Source organism: Gekko japonicus, unplaced genomic scaffold (assembly GCF_001447785.1).
Source record: "Gekko japonicus isolate JY-2015 unplaced genomic scaffold, Gekko_japonicus_V1.1 scaffold175, whole genome shotgun sequence".
NCBI lineage: Eukaryota > Metazoa > Chordata > Lepidosauria > Squamata > Gekkonidae > Gekko > Gekko japonicus.
The window spans coordinates 1,491,964-1,511,425 of record NW_015166425.1 but is presented as its reverse complement, the minus strand read 5'-3'; the positions used below and the strand labels follow the sequence as shown (position 1 = coordinate 1,511,425).

The following is a 19,462-nucleotide window of genomic DNA, read 5'->3' as shown; positions in this document are numbered from 1 at the left end:
TGACCCCTGCCTGAGATCATTTTAAGTGGAGGCACCACCAACTGAAGCCGTGACCGTCGGCCACCAGTCCACGGAATGTCCCCTCTTCCTTTAAATCCCTCCTCAAAAACGAACTGCCTCCAATATCCCCCCCCCCCCCCAATGAAGCTTAAACATGTGAAATTGCATCAGTTCACATAAGGTTGCCAGCCTCCAGGTGGAGACTGGAGATCACCTGGGGTCACAACTGCTTTCCTGGGGACAGAGACCAGTTCACCTGGAGAAAACGGCTGGTTTGGGAGGTGGACTCTATGGCATTACCCCATCGAAGTCCCTCTCCAAGCCCCGCCCTCCTCAGGCTCCACCCCCCAAATCTCCAGGTGTTCCCTGTGATCTATTCCATAGCTGCCTTTGTAATACATGACTGTATGTGAATCACCTAATTGAAGTTCCATGTCAAGCTTCGTCCTGGGCTAGGATCCTAATCCCTCCAATCCTATTGGTAGCCCAAGAAGAACCAACCAATCACGTGCCATCAAGCTCCCTGAGCGGGAACGTCAGTGATTGGGCTTTATGTAGACAACCTTATTGGTTGGGATTTGTATGGTAGGGCGTGGCTACATTAGCCGGGAGAGTTTAGAAGCGGAACAGCTTCAATGCAAAAGCTGTTCTGGCTATAAGAGTTGATCCGTGTTTGGAGCCGAGTTACGAGTTGCTGAATAAAGCTGGTCTTTTGCTGAATCACTCTCTGACTCGTTTGTTAAGTCGCTGACTTAACATTTCCCAACCCAGAGCTGGCAACCACAGGCTTCATCCCGTCCTCAGTTGGCCCCGCTCTGCTGCTGCCGAAATTTCGAGTATAAAGCCCGTTTTACACACGCAGGAGGGTGAGGTGACAGTGCAGAGGAAGAGCTCTGAGGAGATAGAATGGACTGCCCCACTTCAACGTGTAGGTGGGAATAAACCTTATGGAAGGCTTCCCCAAGTTGCAAACTCCCTGCAAACAGAAAGGAAGTAGAATATTTCTGCCCATTTAGATCATTTTCCATCTATAGGTGAAAGAGGGCTACGTGAAAGAACATTCGTATCTGGGAATTCATCCCCTGCAATCTGAAGTGGAGTGGTCCATTGTAACCCCCTCAGGGTTCTGCTGCCTCAGTGCCAGAGTTGCCAACCTCAAGGTGGGACCCGGAGTTCTCCCAGAATTATAACTAATCTCCAGACATAAGAAGCGCCCTGCTGGATCAGACCAGCAGTCCATGTAGTCCAGCATCCTGTCTCACACAGTGGCCAGCCAGTTTCTCTGGAGGACCAACAATGGGGCAGAGAGGCCGAGGCCTTCCCCTGAGAAGAACCTCGGAAGAGCCCTGCTGGATCAGACCAGTGAGGGTCCATCTAGTCCAGCATCTTGTCTCACACAGTGGCCAACCAGTTCCTCTGGAGGGCCAACAACAGGACCAACAACAGGACAGAGAGGCCGAGGCCTTCCCCTCATGAGAATGTCAGAAGAGCCCTGCTGGATCAGACCAGTGAGGGTCCATCTAGTCCAGCATCCTGGCTCACACAGTGGCCAACCAGTTCCTCTGGAGGGCCAGCAACGGGGCAGAGAGGCCGAGGCCTTCCTCTGACAAGAATATCAGAAGAGCCCTGCTGGATCAGACCAGTGGTCCATCTTAGTCCAGCATCCTCTCTCACATGGTAGTCAACCAGTTCCTCTGGAGGGCCAGCAACAGAGCAGCGAGGCCGAGGCCTTCCCCTGCTGTTGCCTCCTGGCTCTGGGATTCGGAGGCTCGGTGCCTCCGAATGTGGAGGTTCCCGTCAGTCACCATGGCTAGTAGCTATTGATAGTCTTATCCTCCATTCATCTATCTAACCCCTAGACTGTCTGATCCCAGATTACAGATATCAGTTCCCTTGAGGAAATGGAAGCTTGTGTATTCAGTAGGGTTGCCAAGTCCTACCTCTGTAATAGCGGGGGGAATCCCGGACATCCCCTGGAGTCTCCTGGCACCGCGATCACGTCATCCGGAAGTGATGTAATTGCATCGGGCACATTGGGGGCGGGGCCACAATCATTAGAGGGGAAACCATAGAGTTTTCCCTCAGATGATAGAACATCCCCCGCAACGTGCCCGGTGCGATTACATCACCTCTGGGTGACATGCTCACGTCAGGCACCTCACGCATTTTGGCGGTGGGGTCCCCCCGGGCAGCCCGATCCATGCTGGCAGGGAACAGGCCTCTCAGGTGGGGGTTTTCCCACCCCCCGGGGAGACTTGGCAACCCTAATATTCAGGGAGGGGAGGCCCATCAAAGGTTCTTGGCTGTGATCACTCAAGGGAAGCTCCATGCTCTCAAGCAGTCTCCCACTGAATCTCAAATTCTGGAGACAAATAATAGGGGACATCCATACTCTTTTGCCCAACTTCTGGGCTTCCCAATGGCATCTGGCCAGACTGCTGGACTAAGTGAGGGACCTCCTTTCCCCATATGTACCCCGGAGAGCCTTGCGTTCAGCAGACCAACATTTGCTGGTTGTCCCCGGCCCAAAGGTTGTCTGCTTAGCCTCGACCCGGGCCAGGACTTTTTCTGCCCTGGCCCCAGCCCAGTGGAACATGCTCCCGCTGGAGATCAGAGCCCTGCGAAACCTATTACAGTTCCGCAGGGCCTGTAAAACAGCTGTTCCACCAGACCTTTGGGTGAGGCGGCGTGCATTCAATTATTCCATCTCCTGGCCTCCCTTCCTGAACCTTCCATCTCTGTACAGCCCATCAGGTGAAGACTCACAGTCTGGTTTACAGCCTAGCGGCTCCAGTTAAACTGCAGTGCTTATTTGATAGTTAAAACAGTTAAAAACAAAGCTATTTCTTGTGAAATGTTTAACTCTTGTTGTGGATTTGCTGTTTTGGTCCACTCTGAGCCCACTTGCAGGGAGAGCAGAATACAAACCAAATACAAGCCGAATACAAGCCGAAATAAATAAATAAATAAATAAATAAGTGAACTTCTGGTTCAATCCAGCAAAGCTGTTGTGGTGTTCTTTCATCCACGGAAGCAGGGAGAATGTTTGAAAAGGAGGACCAAGAAGACACACACACACACACAGGACTCTGATACTCAGGTCTGACTCCAGATTTTATTGCAATGGTATTCACAGTTTGAATATGACACACAATGAGCTGCCACCAACCACCTCCAGATAACAATATCCCCGAGGACTGGTATCCAATGGGAACAGATAGCTGGATATGCAGTTTAAACAGATAGATCCATGTCCTCAATCTTTCCAGCCTTCAATGTAACACCAAAAAGAGGAGAAAACTCAAAAGCCTATGCAGGTGGTACATGTCATACACAACCTAGCCAGCAGGGGGAGTTGGAGATAGGCAATTGTTGGAGTGGGGCGGCGGACGTCTTTGCTCCCATTTGGCTTTCTACTTAGTGAACTTCACGTTCTCTTCCTGCTGTCGGATCAGGCATGAGATTGGGCTGGCGATGCCACCGATCAAGGTCCAGTACTCGTCGAAACTGATCTTCCCGTCGTGGTTCTCATCCAAGTCACAGATGAGTTTGTTGGCTGCTTGCTTGTTCTTGGTATCCTGAGGGTGGAAAGCGGAGGGAAAGGGCCGATGAGAAGCGAGAATAATAACCACCTACCTGAAGAATGTGAGAAACCTTCCTACACACCTCTGCATATAAAAAGTGTGCTAGTCCATTTCCTAACATAACAGTTTGCCATTCCCTGATACAAGTGCCGACTGGCTGACTATTGCACATTGCACTAGTCGATTGCTTTCCTCCATACATGCTGGCAGGCTTGCTTTTACACCCCGGGTGTCAAGCTGTTCCCATTAAGATAGCCAAAGGACTAGACCAGTGGTGGCGAACCTATGGCACGGGTGCCAGAGGTGGCACTCAAAGCCCTCTCTGTGGGCACCCGTGCCATCGCCCCAGCCAGGCCCAGACCATCATTAAAGTGTCGAATTCTCTGCCAAATAATTTTAAGTAAATGAAAGCATTTGGGATTGCTTCCCTTACTTTGTTTGGATCATCTTAAGTTAATGTATGGGTTGTTTTTTTCTAAAGTAAAACCTCAGTATTCAGGTTAAATTGCCGTGAATAAACTTTGCGATAAATAAGTGGGTTTTGGGTCGCAGTTTGGGCACTCGGTCTCGAAAAGGTTCGCCATCACTGGACTAGATGATTTGCAGCCGGCTTGATTGTGAAACATCCCCTCTCTCCTTTCTTTGTAAATGGGTGATAACTGAATGGTTTGCTGTGATGCTTTGTGCTGGGCTATTGCTCAAAAGACAATATATACTGTTCCACCCATTTCCCCAGTCTTTGTAGCTGGAGAAGAAGAGGAAGAGGAAGAAGAGGAGGAGGAGATTGGATTTATACGCCGCCTGTCACTACTTGAAGGAGTCTCAGAGCAGCTTACAAACTCCTTTTCCTTCCCCTCCCCACAACAGACACCCTGTGAGGTAGGTGGGTCTGAGAGAGCTCTTTCGAGGACTGCCCTTGGGAGGACAGCTCTGAAATAACTTGTGACTGACCCAAGGTCACACCAGCAGCTGCATGTGGAGGAGCGGGGAATCAAACCCAGGTCTCCCAGATTAGAGTCCGTGCTCCTAACCACTACACTCCTAACACTACGCCCCGAGATTCCTTCGGGTAGTGAAGGGCGGGGTATAAATCCAACCTCTCCTCTCTTCTCTCTTCCAGTTGTAGATGATTGCTTATGTTCTATGTATGATTTAGGTGACTGTAGATGGTTGTAGTTTGTATTTTATGCTTGCGTGTTTACGTTTTTGTGCACATCGCCATGTGATCGGCACATTCAGCGCTGGCTTCTCTCCGGAAGCCAGGAAAGACTGTACATGCAGGAATCACATCAGTTATTGCACCCTGCGGCCCTCTAAACCCTTTGTCATCCCAGCTGCCCCGGGAAGGCCACCAAGGATCATCTCACCGTCAGCATGTGGTTGAGCTCATGGGTCAACATCTTCTGGAACCCTCCCTTGCTGATTCCGCGCTGTTGTTTTTTGCAGCAGCAGCAGCATCCGCAGCATCCGCCTCTACTGGAGTACCTGTCGTAGTTCTTCACCAGTGTCTGGATAGCCCATTCCAGCTCAGAGGGGTCGGTGATCATTACCTGTCCTCCCTTTGATCCTGCAAGAAGAATGGAGGTGAGTCTCAAATCAGCATCCCTCTTAACAGACACACATGCACGCATGTTGGCTTTCAAATGGGTAGGTGGGGACCAACCTACAGATAAAAGTGGGGGGCTGGCTCACTGGCAGAGCATCTGCTCGGCATGCAGAAAGTCTCAGGTTCAATCCCCGGCATCTCCAGTTAAAAGGATCAGGTAGGAGGTGATGTGGAAGACCTCAGCCTGAGACCCTGGAGAGCTGCTGCCGGTCTGAGTAGACAAGACTGACTTTGGGGAGGGGCCGTGGCTCAGTGGGAGAGCATTTGCTTGACATGCAGAAGGTCCCAGGCTCAATCTCCGGCATCTCCAGTCAAAAGGATCAGGTAGGAGGTGATGTGGAAGACCTCCCACCTGAGATCCTGGAAAGCCACTGCTGGTCTGAGTGGACAATACTGACTGTGATGGACCAAAGGTCTGATTCGGTATAAAGCAGTTACATGTGTTCACCATAAGTTCAGGTGTGAACGGAGTGGCACATATTACGTAGCATTCATGTAGCACTTTAAGAGTGTCCAAAGCATCTCACAAACAGTGAGGAATTTCAGACAGACGATATAATCTGGAAGAGGAACGGTTCCCAAATGGTTTCAGACAGAACCGTTTTAGAACCAGTTCCCTACCAGAATATATTTGTAATTTGCCAGGGCTCTTTTTGAAGCAGGAACTCCTTTGCATATTAGGCAACACACACCCCCAATGTAGCCAATCCTCCAAGAGCTTACAGAGCTCTTCTTACAGGAGCTACTGTAAGCTCTTGGAAGACTGGCTACATTAGGGGTGTGTCGCCTAATATGCAAAGGAGTTCCTGCTACAAAAAGAGCCCTGGAATTTCAGACACAAACGCTTCTGTCCTGTTTAGGAAACGGGGCTGAAGCGTTTTACCTGTCAACCGCTTCCAAGTAGTCTTCAGTTTCCTCTCCCGGTTCCGATGCGCTTTTTCCCGCCGTTTTTCGCCCGCCAGCTTTTTTTTTTAGAACGTTTGCTTTATAGCGTTATAGCACTATAACGGAATAGCACTATATCAATCCCATTGGAATGCCTGGAATGTTTTGTTATAGTGCTATAGCGCTATAGCGCTCCAAAACGAACGTTAAAAAAAAAAAGCCAGAGATCGCCCGCATGGGCTAAAAACGGTGGGGGGGAAGTGGGAAAAAGCGGTGCAGTCTGCTTCAGATCCAGATCTTTACCAGAAGGGGAAAGCCATGTGTGAAATGGCAGCCCTATACCAGTTTACTCCATGACGGGTCAAAAATGGCTTCAAAATGGGTTTAAAAGGGTAATGTGAAATTCCTCATTATCTTGGTGTAAGAGTAACTACGCTGTTGTAAAATAGGTCAGTATTATAGTTCCCATAAGGGGTTTTTCTGAGGCCGCCTAAAGCGTTTGTGGCTAGGGTGTGATTCAAGCCTAGCTCACACTCGTAAATGCGCATGAGGGCCTTCCTGCAGTTCTTACGCATCTTCTCTGCATCCTTTCTCCCTTATTCATTCATTCATTCATTTAACCAATGAGGTCTAATAACCGAAATGCATGAGAAAAAACATTCAGCACTTTAGGAAGAAGTAAATACTGAAATCATAATTGAAAATATGGACAATGGCAAAATTAATTAACATGTATACACAATAGATTGACTTCGGAATTGCAAGAAAAATGAAAAGTATCTTAATTATATAGCTGAAAATCAAGAATAAATTTAAATTAAAATGGAAAATGCTACAAAGAAAGAGCCAGGCAACATATGTTTGTAATAAAAATATTATCGGATATGAAGATGGAAAAGATAGAATAAAGATATTTAACTAGAAGTGAAAAATCAAGAGAACATCTATGACTTCTGTATAAATATTGATTTGATTGATAATTGTATGATTTAGATTGTTACAGTTTTATGTTTTTGTGTAACTCGGATTATTGTGTTTATGTTTATGTTTTGTGTATGATTTAGATGGTCATAGATTATTGTAGTTGTAGATGATTTTAGACGATTTTTAATGTTCTATGTATGATTTAGATGGAGAAGAAGAAGAGATGGGATTTATACCCCGCCCTTCACTCGGAGTCTCAGAGCAGCTTACACTCTCCTTCCCTTCCCCTCCCCACAACAGAGAACTGCCATTGAGAGCACAGCTCTGAAAGAACTTATGACTGACCCATGGTCACCCAGCCAGCTGCATGTGGAGGAGTGGGGAATCAAACCCAGTTCTCCCAGATTAGAGTCCACGTTCCTAACTTCTACACCAAACTGGCTTGTAGATTGAAGTTGATATTTTATGTTTATGTGTTTGTAAATTAAAAGTTAAACATTTATTTAAAATTTTTAAAATATCAAATTAAAAATAACCACAGAATCACTGCCTAGCTCTCCCTTATTCTTTCATTCATATTCTCCCTTACACACACACATTTTCCCACACCCCTTCCAATATTTTCATACACTGGTATTTTTATTGTTCTGATTTTATGCCTTTTTTAAAGGGAAAGGCAGGGTGTAATTTTGGGGTAATAAAGAAAGAAACGCACACATTACTCCCATTTGTCATTCACATACCACTATCTCAGCTGCAAAGCAACCCCTTGATTATGGTGCCGACTCCCTTCTCTGCCAGAGTACGCACAGCCCTGTCTTGTGCCTGAGCCAAGAAAAGCCCTGACAAGTTGGAATGTTCATGAGCATTCCATAACATCTCAAAAACTGACCCAGCGACCTGAGCTGGCTCATTTCAACAGAAGCCAGTGCTTCTGAGTGTAAACTCCCCCCCCCCCGATAATATGTTTCTAGTCTTTGTGGGTGTAAAGACAGCAATGGCAGCTCAAATCTGAGAAGCTGGAGAGGTGGCTGAGTAAGATTTCCAGAGGGTGGTTGTGGGGCTTCAACAGGACTCTCCATAGGTCCTTGCACACCCCCATCTAGTGACCAGCAAAGAAGAAGAGAAGAAGAAATTGGATTTATACCCCACCCTTCACTACCTGAAGGAGTCTCAGAGTGGCTTACAAGAGATTCTTCCTTTCTTTCCCCTCCCCACAACAGACACCCTGTGAGGTAGGTGGGGCCGAGAGAGCTCTGACAGAAACTGCTCTTTTTCAAGAACAGCTGTGGCAGAGCTACAGCTTGCCCAAGGTCATCCAGCAGGTGCAAGTGGAGGAGTGGGGAATCAAACACGGTCCTCCCAGATTAGAATCCGCACACTTTTGCCACCACACCAAACTGGTTCTCAAGAACATCTCTGACAGAACTATGGCTTGCCCCAAGGTCATCCAACAGGTGCAAGTGGAGGAGTGCAGCTATGCAATGCCATTTTATCTGGTCCCTCCTCCCCAGAGCTCAGGGCACCTACATTGCTCACAACAGCCCTGTGAGGTAGGCTTGACCTGGGTTCCTTAGTACAGGGAACTGTTCATAATTTACAACGAAAGACAGCCTTCCTGCCTTCCTTCCTGCCTTCATTTATCCAGCATGCTTTTAGCCTGGCTTTCTCTGTAACACTGCTAAGGGTGCCCTATGGGCAAAAAGCAGCTTTAATTCCAGACTTTACAGTCAGTTTATTCTAATAAAGTCCTGGGACTGTTCTCACATGTAGAACATGTCATTTCGAGTTCTTCTTTTGGAGCTTTTCCGCTGGCAGCCCTGCTATGAGGTAGAACACACCAAGAGAGCAAATGACCCAAAGCCACCCAGAGTTTGGTGTCGTGGTTAGGAGCGCGGACTCTAATCTGGGCGAACCGGCTTTGATTCCCCACTCCTCCACATGCAGCTGCTGGAGTGACCTTGGGTCAGTCACAAGTTCATAAGAACATAAGAGACGCCAATGTTGGATCAGGCCAAAGGCCCATCCAGTCCAACACTCTGTGTCACACAGTGGCCAGAAATACCAGTGCCATCAGGAGGTCCACCAGTGGGGCCAGGGCAAGCCCTCCCACTGTTGACCCCCCCCCCCCAAGCACCAAGATGACAGAGCATCACTTGCCCCAGAGCCCCTATCTATACCTTGGGCAGTTCTCGAGAGAGCTCTCTCAGCCCCACCTACCTCACAGGGTGTCTGTTGTGGGGAGGGGAAGGGAAAAGAGTTTGTAAGCCGCTCTGAGACTCCTTTGGGTAGTGAAGGACGGCGTATAAATCCAATCTCCTCCTCCTCCTCCTCCTCTTCTTCTTTGAGCGTCAAAGCTGGCTGGGAATTCTGAACCAGCTCTAGCCACTGCACCGCACTGTCTCTAACGCATGGCTGCCTTTAGACGGAGGAGGCTTTGCGATGTCTGCCTGCGTCCCTGGAGGAGGAGAAAGTGTCAGGCACGATGGGATTTCCTGACGCACGCCAAGGGAGGCCGAGCCCAGGAATTCGACCGCTGGGAGCCTAGATCCACGCACTCAGATTAGAGCCTCATTTAAGAAGATGGCTCGAAATTGGCCCCGGTTGCCTGGGGAGCCCCATCATTCATACCTGACAGCTCTAATCCACACGCCCTTCCATAGATATGTTATGGGGCTGAAGGACCGCACCCTTGAAGTAGGGCAGGGCTCAGAGGCACGGAGGACTGGGAACAAGGGGTTCGGGGGGGGTGCACCCCGTGCTCAACCACCCAGCTTTGCCCAGAGGGAGGAGCAAGAACCGGATGACCAGGGAAAGACAAGCCAAGTGCTCCTCTTTAACAGGGACAGTCTGTAATGTCCGGTCCCTGTCCCTGACAAATCATCACTCCCTGTCTGGTCTCTTTTTTGCCTTTGGCGGGAGGCCCTCTGTGCGCTGCATGAGTCATTGGTGTCAAGAAAGGAGCCAGTTCGGTGTTGTGGTTAAGTGCGCGGACTCTAATCTGGGAGAACCGGGTTCGATTCCCCACTCCTCCGCTCGCAGCTGCTGGATGACCTTGGGCAAACCGTAGTTCTGTCAGAGCTGTTCTCTCGGGGGCAGTCCTTGAGAGAGAGCTCTCTCAGCTCCACCTGCCTCACAGGGTGTCTGTTGTGGGGAAGGGATGGGAAAAGGAGTTTGTCAGCAGCTCTGAGACTCTGAGTGAAGGGTGAGGTATAAATCCAGTCTCCTCTTCTTCGTCATCTTAGAGGAAGAGAAGAAGAAGGAAGAGACTGGATTTATACCCAGCCCTTCACTCAGAGTCTCAGAGCAGCTTACAATCTCCTTTCCCTTCCCCTCCCCACAACAGACACCCTGTGAGGTAGGTGGGGCTGAGAGAGCTCTGAGAGAACTGTCCTTGAGAGAACAGCTCTTGTCAGAACGATGGCTTGCCCAAGGTCATCCAGCAGCTGTGTGGAGGAGTGGGGAATCGAACCCGGTTCTCTTAGATTAGAGTTCGCGTACTTAACCAATACACCAAACTGGCTTTCAGCCCAGTGAATTCCAGCTGTTCTTTCATTTTACTGTTCTCTGACTACTCCGCAAGTGTCAGAAACACCACCACCACCACCCCACTGATGGTTATTTGTCCAGGTCATCTCCTCAGACACAACTTCCACTGAGCCCCAAACAATCATCAGTCATCATTCCACCGGCAGGTCCTCCAGCCTGGCACCCTGCAAAGCACGCGACGGTAGGAATCGGTGGAACCTGCCACCAGGTGTTCACCAGAATGGAATGTGGCTCCCTCCCAGCCAATCAGAGGAGGCGGTGGTGGCACCATGCCACGAAGAAGGCGGCAATTATCGGCCTTCCCCTTCTCCTGCCACACCACAGCTGGTTGGCACCGGTGCAGATAAGAAGCATGCGTCGCACCAAAACATCCCCTTCCTGGCAGAAGTTCCGCCCCATCCCTGTGAACGGGGACAAGGCGTGGAGGTTGTCTGGGAAAAGGCGGAGCAGCTAAATCCTTCTGCAAGGCCTTCGGGACAAGACAGTCACTGGAGGCTCGTCAGTGGACGGGAATCGCCTGGCGAAAATTCAGACGCTGGAAAACAGGGACTGACATAGGCAGGATTTGCAGATGCTAGGAGGTGGGTTTGAGAGTCCCATGTAGGTTTATTTCCTCCTCTAAATGGTAAAGGTAAAGGTAAAGGTTTCCCTTGCTCGAAAGCCAGTTGAATCCGACTCTAGGGGTGCGGTGCTCATCTCCGTTTACAAGCCGAAGAGCCAGCGCTGTCCGTTGACATTTCCGTGGTCATGTGGCCGGCATGGCTAGACGCCGAGGTGCATGGAATGCTGTTACCTTCCCACCGAAGTGGTACCTATTTATCTACTTGCAATTTCTTGCTTTCGAACTGCTAGGTTGGCAGGATCTGGGGCCAGAGACGGGAGCTCACTCCGTCACGCGGCACTCGGTTCTCGAACTGCTGAACTACTGACCTTCCGGTCTGCAGTTCAATGTCTTAACCACTGAACCACCACAGCCCCTCCTCTTAATGGGCAGGACCACAAAAAAATAACCATGCTCCCGCATATTATTTGCATAAATGGCACAGACCATAGAATCTAAGGCCATAACACAACAGAGGTCCATCTAGTCCACGCCAGCATCCCGTTTCCAACAGTGGCCAGTCAAATGACACGAGAAAACTCACAAGATGACCATTCCTCTTTGTTTAGGAAAGCCAGTGTGGTATCATGGTTAAGAGCAGCAGACTCTAATCTGGAGAACTGGGTCTGGTTCCCCACTGTTCCACATGAAGCCTGCGGGGTGGTCTCGGGCCAGTCACAAGTTCTCTCAGAGCTCTCTCAGCCCCACCTGCCTCACCGGGTGCCTGTTGTGGGGAAAGGAAGGGAAAGGAGACTGTAAGCCACTCTGAGACACATGAGGCCTGCTGGGTGACCTGGGGAGAGTCACTGTTTTCTCAGAGCTCTCTCAGCCCCACCTGCCTCACCGGGTGCCTGTTGTGGGGAAAGGAAGGGAAAGGAGACTGTAAGCCACTCTGAGACACATGAGGCCTGCTGGGTGACCTGGGGAGAGTCACTGTTTTCTCAGAGCTCTCTCAGCCCCACCTGCCTCACCGGGTGCCTGTTGTGGGGAAAGGAAGGGAAAGGAGACTGTAAGCCACTCTGAGACACATGAGGCCTGCTGGGTGACCTGGGGAGAGTCACTGTTTTCTCAGAGCTCTCTCAGCCCCACCTGCCTCACAGGGTGTCTGTTGTGGGGAGAGGAAGGGGATTGTAAGCTGCTCCAAGACTTCTTCAGGTAGTTAAGAGCAGGGTATAAAAACCAACTCTTCTTCTTCTTCTTCTCACCCGTTTGTACTATTAAGAGATAGACTTCCTATGTACATGGAGGTTCCATTTATCTCTCAGAGTCAACAGTGATGGATAGACCATACATTTGTCTCAATCCTCCTTCAAAGCAGACAGCAGCAGTCTTGTGGCAGAGAGACCCATAAGTTAATCATGTGCAATGCAAGTTCCTGTTGTCTGTCTTGTAAATAATGAGAACCAGGGCTCTTTTTGTAGAAAAAGCCCAGCAGGAACTCATTAGCATAATAGGCCACACCCAACAGCAGAAACTCATTAGCATATTGGTCACACCCCTGACAGCACAGCTCATTTGCACATTAGGCCGCACCCCCATGTTACCAGAAGTGTGGTCATCCAGCCACACCCACCTTTTGCTTGTTATTCTGTTTACCTTGTTTGTTGTCAAACCCCAGGGGCTTTTTTTGTAGCAGGAACTCCTTTGCATGTTAGGCCACACACCCCTAATTGTAGCCAATCCTAATGAGTTTCTGCTGTTGGGTGTGGCCTATTATGCTAATGAGTTCCTGCTGGGCGTGGCCAACTTGGGAGCCAGCCGGAACTCCGTTCCTGTGCGTTCCTGCCCAAAAATAACCCTGAGAGAACAAATTCCACTGAAGGACCCCACATTCCAGTTTTACAAGACAGGGATACATTTCTCCTTTTATCCCCTCTGACCATGTTGCCCTGGCCTGTTCATCCACCCTGTAAGGGCAAGTAGGTTTCCTCTTTTCATTTTTTTTTATTGAACAATGACCTACAACCCACTCCTTCTGAATTCCGGAGAACTTGTAAAACTAATTCCAGAATCAGAGACCCTGGACTGCTCCCTTAGTCCTTGGTGAGAACGTCTGATATTTTATACTGCATACCAAAGCATAAATGGTAAAATAAGAATTGTCCTTTAATTGTTACAGAGAAGGCACAAAAAGCTATGTGTGCTGCAGTGGTCCTCCTGGATCAAAGAGTCTACAGCCTAGAGTGTCTCTGGTCTCGCTGTTCCTGGTCTCGCGGGGCGAAGAGCCACGCCTCCCCCACCCCCGCATTATCTGGCTTGTGTGATCAGGGCCAGGGACTTCCAGAGTATAAGCTCTTGATGGTCAAAACCATCCCACAAATGTGGTCTTCAAGTAGTGGCTGGACAAACCCTTGTCAGGGATGCTCTAGGCCAGTGGTGGCGAACCTATGGCACGGGTGCCAGAGGTGGCACTCAGAGCCCTCCCTGTGGGCACGTGTGCCATCGCCCCAGCCAGGCCCAGACCATCATTAAAGTGTCGAATTCTCTGCCAAATAGTTTTAAGTAAATGAAAGCATTTGGGATTGCTTCCCTTACTTTGTTTGGATCATCTTAAGTTAATGTCTGAGTTGTTTTTTCTAAAGTAAAACCTCAGTATTCAGGTTAAATTGCCGTGTTGGCACTTTGCGATAAATAAGTGGGTTTTGGGTCGCAGTTTGGGCACTCGGTCTCTAAAAGGTTCGCCATCACTGCTCTAGGCTGATCCGGCATTGAGCAGGGGGTTGGACTCGATTGGCCGCCTGGCCCCCTTCCAACTCTGTGGTTCTAGGATTCTCTGATTCTATGGTCTTTCAAGTGCTCTTTGACTCATAGCATGGTCAATAAATGCAATAAATGCCCTTGTCGTGGGATGAGGAAAGGGTTCCACTTGTGGCTCAGGAAACAAGTGGGTCAAGCATAATAAGTAAGAATCGGGGATCTAGCTCATGAGGGGTACTATCTCAACATTTCACCCATTGCGACAGAATGCCTGGGGCCATCCCTGGAGAGCCTTGTGGGGATAAATACATAAACGAACAGCAATCCAGTGTCACAACAATGTACATCCCGCCCCCTGGCCTCTCTCTATATCTCAGTCCTCCGCCTCAGAGGCACATTCCATCCCACAGACTATCGCAACCCGAGATGCCTCTCTGATGTCCCTGTAGAAACGATTCCCATCTCATTGTCCCAGCGTCAACCCCCCCCCGACACGTCCCTCGCCCTCAGGAGAGGGCTGGTCTTCGTGGAATCTCGAGATGCCACCCAAGTTGGGCGGTAGGGGTCCCGCCGGTGCCTCCTGATTGCTGGCGAGTGCGTCACGGGCAGGTGACGGTGCAGGAAAGTGTGGGCGGTTGTGCGACACACCCACTGCGAGAGGACAAAGGAGGCGGCTCCTCCGTCCTTGCCCCACCACAGCAATCCCATCTCTCTTTCTCGGGGAGAGACATCCTGGTCAAGCATATCGATTAAATGATCCTCTGACAATTACCCGGAGTATCGAAACACCACACCAGTCTCAGCTCAATCGAACCAAAGATCCACCTGGGTCCTGCTTCCTGTTCCCAATGCCACACGCACACATGAGCATATGAAGCCGTCTTCTACTGTATCAGACCATCAGTCCACCAAAGTCAGTTGTGTCTACTCAGACAGGCAGCGGCTCTCCAGGGTCTCAGGCAAAGGTCTTTCACACCATCTACTGCCTGGTCCTTTTAACTGGAGATGCCCGGGATTGAACCCGGGACCTTCCGTATACAAAACAGGGACTCTTCCACTGATCTACACACACTGGCAGTGGCTCTCCAGCATCTCAGGCTGAAGTCTTCTCCATCACCTACTGCCTGGTCCTTTTAACTGGAGATGCCCGGGATTGAACAAGGGACCTTCTGTATGCAAAGCAGGGGCTCTTCCACTGAGCCACAGCACCTCTCTATGCCTTACCAGGGTCTCAGGCAGAGGTCTTTCACATCACCTACTGCCTGGTCTTTTTAACTGGAGAGGCCGGGGATTGAACTTGGGACCTTTCTCATGCCAAGCAGAGGCTCTTCCACCGAGCCACAGCCCCTCAAACACCCCTAGAAAGCCTACAAGAAGAATATCAAGGTAAAATCCACCACCCCCATTTTCACCACCACCCCAGCACTTGGGGCTATGCTGCCTCTGAACATAAAGCTTCTAGGGTTGCCAACTGCCTGCAGAAAACATGCCCTGTCCCCAGGGGTCATTTCCTGCAGGAGCGCACAGGAGCAGAGCTCCGGCAGTAAAGAGCCCAGGGGGCGGGCACATGCAACAAGTCCCACCTCCTGCTCCCAGCAGCCCTCAGTCAGAGCAAGAAGCAGCCAGGTAAGCTGCAGAGCCCCCCCCCCGGGCCCCCGGTCCAAAACAGTCCAGTGGCACCTTTAAGACCAGGTTTTATTCAGGTACAAGCTCTCCCTCCTCTGTGAGGACAGATCTGCACGTTCCCCCCCCCCCAATAGCTAGCGATCCAAAACAGTCCAGTGGAGCCTGAGAGGTGGGTGTTGCCTTCTGACACACTTCCGGTGATGTCAGGGGGTGTGGCATATGCAAATACGTTATGCTAATGCGCTCCTGCACCTCTTTTTCTACAAAATGACCCCTGCCTGTCCCAATATCAAAGCATTAATGGACTATTATTCACCTGGTGATATTTGTCTCCTTGTCATGAAAAGCTTCAGCTGTCCACTTCCACACATTAAATCGCTACTAAAGGAGCAGGACAATTTGTTCTCCAGGTTGTTGGCAACCCGATGTTTATCCCTCATGATAGCCCTCAAAAGACCTCTTCTCTCCTTCATGGATTGGACTCAACCCCTAGGAAAAATTGCCCGAGCAAACGCCTCGTTTGCAATATTCCAGGGGATTCCAAGCTGCTGCCAGTTTGGTGTAGTGGTTAGGAGCGCGGACTCTGATCTGGGAGAACTGGGTTTGATTCCCCACTCCTCCACATTCAGCTGCTGGTGTGACCTTGGGTCAGTCAAAGTTCTCTCAGAGCTGTTCTCTCACGAGCAGTCCTCGAAAGAGCTCCTTGTTGTGGTATATTAAATTCAGGGATGATTTTATCATTGATAAGATTACAAATGATATACCAAAAAAAACCAGACTCTCAAGCTCATAGGTCGAGTTTGTTAAGGAAATGCCCCCCGCTTTGTAAAATGGAAATTCAGAGATCTATGTTATTTAGATAAATCTATGTTGGTTCATTATGGGCCATGGTGGCTCAGAGGTTAAGATGCTGAGCTGCAGACCAGAAGATTTGTAGTTCAGCAGCTTGAGACCCTACGGCTGCATGACGGAGTGAGCTCCTGTCTCTGGCCCCAGCTCCTGCCAACCTAGCAGTTCGAATTGCAAGTAGATAAATAGGTACCGCTTTGGTGGGAAGTTTCTCCTGATATTTAGCAGGTAACGACTCCCTTGTAATTTCCACCCATTAGACCTAGTCTTGCAATCCGGAGCAAGAGAGAATAGATCTGCCCCATCTTCTTCATGACAGCCCTTCAGATACTTGAAGACTGCAATCATGTCCCCTCTAAGCCTTCTCCTTCCCAGGCTAAACAGACCCAACTCTTTCAGCCTTTCCTCGTAAGACTTGGATTCCAACCCTCTCACCATCCCAGTTGCCCTCTTCCGGACACACTCGAGCTTGTCAACACCCTTCCTCAAATGTGGGGCCCAAAACTGGACACAGGACTCCAGATGAGGCCTGAGCATAGCAGAATAGAGCGGAGCGACCACCTCCCGTGATCTGGACACAAGGCTTCTGTTAAGGCATCCTAAGATTGCATTAGCTTTCTTCGTAGCCACATCGCAGCCAGGGTCCGACCTACCTGAGGGACCGCCTTTCCCCATACATACCCCCAAGAGCACTTTGGTCAGGGACGCAACATCGCCTGGAGATTCCAGGGCCCCGGGAGGCAAAGCTTGCTGCGACCAGGGCCAGATCTTTTTCAGTGGCGGCCCCCACCTGGTGGAACGAGCTCCCGGAGGAGATCAGGGCCCTGCGGGACCTTATGCAGTTCCGCAGGGCCTGCAAGACGGAGCTCTTCCGCCAGGCTTTTATATAGGGGCCGCCACTTCTACTACTACCACCACTGAAACAACAGGTTTGGGAGTGGTCCCCGGAAGAACGGCCATAATTTTGCATGGCACTGATGCCGCTGGACTGGCTTGGACCATCGATAGGACAAATTCACCTAAGGAAATGATTGCTACCATCCTCAGAGACCATCTTGTCTGCATGGAGCACTTTATCTGTTTGTGTGATCTAATGGTTTTACTGTTTTATGTATGGGCTTATGCCCCTGTGTAAGCCGCCCTGAGCCGTTCGCGGGGAGGGCGGGGTAAAAATGCAAATAAATAAATAAATAAATCACGCAGCATATTCGAATCGAATTCACAACATTCGGTCTCACCCTAGTCTACTCCTTTTGACCACCAACCAACACGCAGGCTCCTCCTGAGACTGTGGCTTTCCCAAGACTGCTTGGCCCCAGGGTACGGTTTTTATCTATCCACTATGTTTGTAACCCACCCCTTCCTTCCAAGGAGCTCAGGGTGGCATGCATAATTCTCCCTTCCTTAATTGATGCTCGGTACAGCCCTGGAAGGCACGTTAGGCCGAGACAGCGTGCCTGGTTCAAGGTCACCGAGTGAGCTTTGTGGCCAGGTGGAGGTCTGACCTTGGATTTCTGGGCGTGGAACAGTGGTCACCATAGGCGTAATCTTCGTGGGGGCGTCGGGGCGTCAGCCCCTGCCGAAATTTTCAGGAAGGTGCTCAGCCTCCCCTGGGAGCCACCCTTGCTCCTAGCAAAGCAATGCCTCTGGCCCAGCCCCAGCCCCCCCCCCCCGGGAAATTGGAAAGTCTACACACTCACCGTGGAGGAGGAGGTATTTGTGAATTCCATGCCTTGTGCAGGGGGTTGGACTAGATGACCCTGGAGGTCCCTTCCAACTGTATGATTCTATGATCCTCGTCCAGCACTCCAGGCACAACACGACTCACGTGTTAGGGTGGCCAACCTCCAGGTGGGGCCAAGAGATCTCTCCAAAAATTACAACTGATCTCCAGAGAACAGGGATCGGTTCCCCTGGAGAACTGTTGAGTATTACAAGTTGAAAACACTCAGTATATCTGAAGTTAAATGTTTGTTTATGTTAGTCACAGGAAGTCACATGCTTTTTATGTAACCAATGTTCTTTAGCTGTAGGATGCCCGGGAATTTTCTCCCTGATCTAGGAATTTGATTGGGACTAAAGTGTCCAGGTGTATTAGCATTTTATGGCTCTCTTCCCGTCTTTTTTGGGTGTTCTGAAGAAGAAGAAGAGTGGCCATAATCTCTCTCTTCTAGTTTTGTCTTTGTAGAGTAAGGATGTAACCGATTTTGCTCTGTTGTTATTTTCATCCCAGTTACCCTTCCCCATGCTAGAATTTAGTAAAAACTTTATATTTTAATCACACATGGACTCTCAGTCTGAATTATTTTACTCTGGCTCTGCTGGACCATCTGATCTCTGCTAAATACCATTTTTTCAGTATCTCACTATCACCCAGCAAGAACACGGCTGCTTTGGAGGGTGGACTCTATGGCTCTATATTCTGTTTTGTTCATTCCCTCCCCAAATCCCGTCCTCCCTTGGCTCCATGCCCAAATCAGGAATTTCTCAGCCCAGAGTTGGTGACTCTATCGCCCGTGGACTTCTCGTCGGATGCAGAAAGGTCAAGTTATATGACCCTGCAGTGATTTAGAAACAGCTCCTAGGGAGAAGGGGAAAGATTGGTACCTGAATGGGGAGGCCCTAAACGCTTCCTAGCAGTAGAAAAGAGCAAGAGTCCGGTAGCCCCTGAAAGACCGACAAAATACATGGCAGGGTAGGAGCGTTCGTGAGCCACTGCTCACTTCTTCAGATATGGCGACTCACAAAAGCTGATACCTTGCCCCATATTTTGTTGGTCTTTAAGGGGCTACTGGACTCTTGCTCTTTTCTACTGCTACAGACAGACTAACACGGCGACCCATCTTGATCTTCCTAGCAAGTTATGGGCAGGACAGGGGCATCCAGAACATCGTAAGCGAGAGCCACGATAGAGCTCATTTGCACTTCCTACAAACGCCATCTGTTCTGCATTAATGGAAGAGGGCACTGGGGGGGGGGGATTCTCTGATCTGAACATGGAAGTGTTCTCCTCTACGTCCCCAGCCAGCCAAGACCACCATCAGAGGAGAAGAAGGAAGAAGAAGAAGAAGAAGAAGAAGAAGAAGAAGAAGAAGAAGAGGAGGAGGAGGAGGAGGAGGAGGAGGAGGAGGAGGAGGAGGA

General features: G+C 49.8%; 1 protein-coding gene across 1 annotated transcript in view; it reads right to left on the bottom strand.

The window, feature by feature from the left end:
* Positions 1–3,087: 3,087 nt before the first annotated feature.
* The window catches only part of LOC107110894 (protein S100-A16-like), a 21,032-nt gene continuing 4,657 nt past the window's right edge, over positions 3,088–19,462 (bottom strand). Inside the window, exons 2-3 of the mRNA XM_015411737.1 lie at positions 4,952–5,151; positions 3,088–3,578 (exon numbers count right to left, since the gene is read on the bottom strand). Of these exons, the coding sequence (XP_015267223.1) occupies positions 3,414–3,578; positions 4,952–5,151 (365 nt within the window). The 3' untranslated portion in view covers positions 3,088–3,413. The remainder of the gene's footprint in view (positions 3,579–4,951; positions 5,152–19,462) is intronic.